A 6,199-nucleotide genomic window follows, 5' to 3' on the forward strand; every position below is an offset into this window, starting at 1 on the left:
AAAAAATCTTGAAACTGAAAGAATTATGCTAATATTCAAATTTATTGGGAAGACTGAAAAAAATAAACAGCACCTTCTATGAACGATCTTGATTGATTAATTTAGAAATACTAATTCTCAATTTCAAAAATTAAATGCAATTTACATAAAAAATTTCTGTGTTATAGGCCAACTGGAGAGGGCCTGGAACAGTTGATATTGAGCAAAAGATTGAGATTCGGAACCAGGGACTGAATTCACCACACACACTATTTCTGAAGCTCTTCCTTTGACTTCTCTCATCATATGTGAGCTCTTCCTTGTTATATCTTCCTACTCGCCATCTCTTTACTTGCTTTCCTTACTTCATTCCTTCTCCTCTCCACGTTGTAATTTCTTCTCCCTCATGCAATTTTTGACTTTCAGACAAAATATCAATACAAAAAATTGTGTAAGTTTCCAGTAAAAAAGAATTATATATTTAATGATTTCTTTAAAAGTTTGAACATATCACCTTTAAGCTAATAAATTTCAATACAGAGGTCTGTTTTTTTGTAAAATTTCCAGGATCATTTGTTGACTACTAAAAATAAAGGACTCCAAAATGTGTCCTTTCTGTCACTGAAAGACTTAAACTGAGAAGTGAAATATGAGGCCAGCCTGGTCTACATAGCAAATTCCAGGTCAGCTGGGGCTACAGGGAGACCCTGTCTCAAAAAAAGGTCCCCCCTAAAATGAGAAGTGAAATATATAGTCACATAACTTATGGACTTTGAACACAACTATCCAAGATTGTCTAATTTATTTATAATAATTAACAAATTTGACTCGGTAGATTGCCTACACATTAGTCACTTCAAGTATCTCTTAGGTATTCATAATTTTTTTGTAGTTCCATAAGGATTTTTAGTATTTGAGTATATTGAAAACACAGTAATTTGTATTCTTATGGGTTACTTATATCATTTTCCTAAAACGCAGGAGCCGATTACTCAGTCTTTTCATTGCTAACTTCATGTCTTTGTTCCTCAGTGTGTAAATGGCAGGGTTCAAGATGGGGGTAATCATGAAGTCCAGAATGGCAAGAAACTTATCCACAGCTAAAGTGGGAAACGGCCACATGTACACAAAGATGCATGGTCCAAAGAACAAAACCACCACAGTGATGTGAGCTGAGAGTGTAGAGAGGGCCTTGGACAAACTACATGATGAATGTTTCCATACAGTGAACAAGATGACAATGTACGAAATAATCAATAAGAAAAAAGTGCCAATAGAAATGATTCCACTGTTTGCAGCAACCATGAACTCCATTCTGTAGGTGTCCACACAAGCTAGTTTAATAAACCTGGGAAGATCACAATAAAAGCTATCTATCTCATTGGGACCACAAAAAGTCAAATGGATAACAAAAGCTAATTGGACCACTGAGTGAAGGAGCCCAATAACCCAAGCACTAGACAGAAGCAAAATGCACATCCTTGGGCTCATGATGGTCAGGTAGTGGAGAGGCTTGCATATGGCTACATATCTGTCCCAGGCCATGGATACCAGCAGCACCATCTCAGATCCACCCAGGACATGAAGGACAAATATCTGGAAGACGCAGCCTTGGAAGGAAATGGTACTGTGCCCAGAGTAGAGGTCAGAAATCATCTTGGGGACCGTTAAGGTAGAAAGACATAAATCAATGAATGAGAGGTTTCCTAAGAGGAAGTACATGGGGGAATGTAAATGAGGGTCACAGACTACTGCAAACACAACTAGACTGTTTCCCAGAGCAATGGTTATGTAAAACACTGTAGCGAAGGCAAGGAAGAAATGTTGAGTGGGTCTAGATGCAGAAAGTCCCAGAAACACAAACTCAGACACTTCAGTGTAATTTGTTTCATTCATTAATCTTGTTGACGTTACCTGAAATAAATAGAAAAATAATTATAAAGATTTGCATCACAGGTATTTAAAGAGCAAATGCTGACACCAATAAAATCCTTTACCCTAATTTATAAAGCCATTAGAAAACAGCACACATTTATCTATTTATTTATTCTGTATTCAATATTTGAGCAGATAACATGAGGAACTGTACATACTTTGTACATGTCGGGCACCATACCACATTTTGTTATACATGCAGACATGCAGACAATATCTCTTTATAGTTTTGTGTTAATTGAGGAGTGAGACATTAAATAAACCACACAGGTGTCTATTATATTGATGTCAAGCTGTCCAGACCTGAATCAGGTGCTAGGCAATGTTTTAGAGCTTACAGTGGTACCACTTTCCCTGCTTTGGTAGATGTTTATAATAAGATCTCAAGAATTTGCCAGGAGTGGTGGTTCACACTTTTAATCCTATTACTAGGGCCTTGTCTACATAGTGAGTTCCAGGCCAGCCTGGGCTACATAGGCCTTTTCTCTCTCTCAAAAAAGATTAAAGAGTCACTATCATTAAACAAAGCGATTTATCCAGAGAAAACTGCTCACAAATACCCTAAAGCATAAAGAAATATATCACTGTAATAAATAAAATAAGTAAGGTACCAGTAGACTTCTAATTCAGTGGTATTTTATTGGTTTATATCAAAGATGTGATAATAAAATATTGGCAGATTATTAAATAAATCACATTTGTGGTTTAAGAAATGAATGAAAGAAAAAATAGAATGACCTAAAAGAAAAAAAATACCAAGAACATCTGTGAAGTTATGAGAGGACTTCATCAAATTAACCTTAAAAAATGATTTTGTCAAAAATGGTGTCAACTTACCAAATGGGTGACAAAAGAATTATTCATTTTAATGACAAAAATGAGTTGAATTGTATTTCAATAAAATACATTTTTAAAATATAGGTATTTTTATATAAATGTATGAAAAAGACCCTTCTAAGATAGACACACCTCCCTAATTTTTCATGTAAAATGAATATTTTCTTCTGGTCATTTTGAGACAAAGTGTCCCTATAGCCCTAGCTGACCTGAACTTGTTATCCAGATCAGGCTGGCCTTGATCTTAGAGAGATCCTCTTGCCTTCACCTCCCTACTGCTGCAATTAAAGGCGTGCACCATGACACCAGACTAAAAATGAACATTTTCATATTCCAAAATGTATATCTATTATACAAGTTTTTCAATTAAATAAAGTGTAGGAAAATAATTACTAAAATCTAGATAAATTAAGTTTATACTAAATGCATAAATTCTATGAACAAATTAAGAATTCTAAATAGTGAATTAGCATATGAGGTATATAATATTATTTCTAATCAAAGAAGTGTAAACTTTAAATATTGAGCTGTGATTTTGTATCTTGAAAATTGCAGTTTTAAATTAATGAATAGGTAACAAGTTGAGTCATGAGAAAGCACACTTCTATCCTGAAATTCAAAATATAAATTCATTCATCTTCAAAACACAATTTAGAAAGACATAGTAACTGAAGAAAAACTGACTGTGACTAAGAATCTCATTACAAGGTGATGTTATTACCACGTTATTGGATAAATATGTATCAGAAATAAATAATAATTTGACTAAAAAACTTAGGAATCATGCTAATTGTAACATAATCAAATGGAAAAATCTGTGACTCATGTGTGTAGAAAATCCATATAATATGGGGCCTGTAGATCTGGTTTTGCAGTTAAGAGCACTTGCTGCTCTTGCAAAGGACCTGAATTTTGTTTCCAGCACTCAAGTGGCCCACAACTACCTATAAGTCCAGCTGCTGGATATCTGACCCTTTGCCATCCTGGGCACCAGGAAACACATACACACAGATGCGCGCGCGCGCGCGCACACACACACACACACACACACACAGTCATATACACACTAAATAAATGTTTAAAAAATAATAATGTAATAGAAAAATGTACAAAATGTATTCTAATTTGAAAAACAAACAGAAACTGTAAAATAATTTTAAATTTACACAAGTTTGAAATAAAACACAGTCAATAGCTATTGATCTTTGGGTTAGTATATACTTATTTTGTGACCATAGGAAATCATAGTTCAATATGTATAAATATAATTAAGGATCAATTTTAAGTGTTCCATCTAAAGTTGTGATTTATTTTTTCTTGCAACATTTACTTACAAATTTGTGGTTTTATAAATTATCTTCCCTTTTAAGATACACAACCTTAGATGCAGGACAGATGGCTCAGCAGTTAGGAGAATTTGCTACTCTTTCATAGAACCTCGGTTCAGTATCCAGCACTTACATGATGGCTCACAACTGTCTGTAACTCCCATTCCAGTGAAGTTGACACTCTTCTGGCCTCTGCCAGCACCAGCCATGCCCATGCTGCACATACATACATGGAGGCAAAAAACTCATCATATAAAATAAAACCAAATATTTTTAAAACGAAAGCTTTATCAAGGGGCCTGAACTGAACGACACACATTTCATAGCACCAAGCTCTCCTCCAGGACCTGCACCAGTTTATTTTCCATGTTGTCACTCCATCACAGGTTCTTGTCCTCTTCTTTGATTTTTATTGCTACATATACAAAAATTATCTTAATTTTATTTTAAAATTCACCTGTTTCCAGTGCTGGGAAATGTACCCAGGAATTTTTACTCATTAAGAAACACTCTGAAAAAAATTAAATTGAAAAAAGTACTCTGGAACTATTCTAGGAGCAAGTCATCTCTAGGTAGGCTGACTAGACTTCAGTGGATGAACTTGCACTAAAGGACATCTGGGTACAAATGCTTGACTGTATAGGACTTAACATATATGAAAGAATGCATGAAGCCTAGTGGTGGGTACAGGGGACACATGTGGGAAGGGGGGGGTCTATATTTGATTAAGAACTATTTTATGAAATGCACAAGAACTCAATAAAACATTTTTAAAATTTATATATTTGAATAAATACCTCACAAAAAATTGTATATGTAGATATGGGTGATAGTGGTTAGAGTATTTATGAGAGTAATTATAAACATATAGATATAAATATAAAGATGGAAAATATACTTTTAAAAAGATGCTATATGATGTATAATGTTTAAAGAATGTGAGTTATTAAAAAGATAAGCAGGGAGCAAATGACCAAACTAGAATAAAAATCGATACTGAAGGAAAATATAAATAAGTAATAAGGAGATTAAAAAGAAGAGACAGGGGTTTCTATGAATCAATCTATTAATTGAAATCTGAGTTAAACAACTTCAGTGACTTTTAGTCCTTAATGTAATTTTACCATCCAAGTGACATAATGATTATGTCTTCTCTGTCTGATTTACCATTCAGGTATCTAGATATTTCCTACCACCAGAAAGTGCTTACCACTGTTCTTTAAACACTAAAATCATTTGGCTTATGTTTGTTTCCTTATTTTGTTACTATGACTGATTGCTCTGGGTCTGCAATCCTGCTGATTCTCATCTATAAGTCAGTTCCAAGCATTGTCTCTCCAGGATAGCTGCTTCTCCCTTCACAATCTGCATTTCATCTAATGCTTTGTGGTTTCAGTTCAATTTGTATAAGCATCCATCATAATGCTGTTAACACCCTATGAGTGATATTTGACTATCTCTCTGGTTGATTTTTTCATGTCCAGAAGGACAAAGAGCATCTTCTTAACAAATTCTAGCCCATATAATTATTCAGAGAATGCTCATGAGTACTCAGGTAATGACTGAATAGCTGATCAGATAATGGTTTCTTGGTATATAATATATTTGCCTGTTTTGATCAAGCCCAAACAATACCAATATACATTGTCAATTTAAAAAGAATTTCAGATATTTTATAGGATGAATTAAACTTTCACAACCTGCCCATAACTATGTACTAAATCAAGAAATTGAGTGGAACAACTTAAGGGATAGTCTGAATCCATTACTGACATTTGGAACATGCATGAATATGCTATTTCAAGTAATTTTTACTTAAGAAAATAATTTATAGGGGAGACTACAGCAGGCACCAAATCCCACAGAAGAGCATAAAAGTTAGACTTCACAAGCATGTCACTCTGCTGAAATACACTGCTCTAGGAAGCTGTAGTCAGGATTCTGTCTAACACACCTCTTTGAAAGGCTCGGATGCAAGATAATTAAGGGCACTTCTGATCATAGGTGCTGTCCTGTCCGCTGTGTACTTCAAAGCCCATGTAAGTTCTGCTATATTCTTTATTGGATAAGTATTCTTTATTAAATATTTATATTCTCCACTTTTTTTCCAGAGCAAATGT

At 34.3% G+C, this 6,199-nt stretch overlaps 1 protein-coding gene across 1 annotated transcript; it reads right to left on the bottom strand.

The window, feature by feature from the left end:
• Positions 1-936: 936 nt before the first annotated feature.
• Positions 937-1,875, bottom strand: LOC103741035 (olfactory receptor 4F15-like). Its single transcript, XM_008841728.1, has one exon. It carries the CDS (start codon positions 1,873-1,875, stop codon positions 937-939), a length of 939 nt encoding a protein of 312 aa, XP_008839950.1.
• Positions 1,876-6,199: the final 4,324 nt, after the last annotated feature.

This window comes from Nannospalax galili, unplaced genomic scaffold (assembly GCF_000622305.1).
Source record: "Nannospalax galili isolate Female #2095 unplaced genomic scaffold, S.galili_v1.0 scaffold481, whole genome shotgun sequence".
Taxonomy (NCBI): domain Eukaryota; kingdom Metazoa; phylum Chordata; class Mammalia; order Rodentia; family Spalacidae; genus Nannospalax; species Nannospalax galili.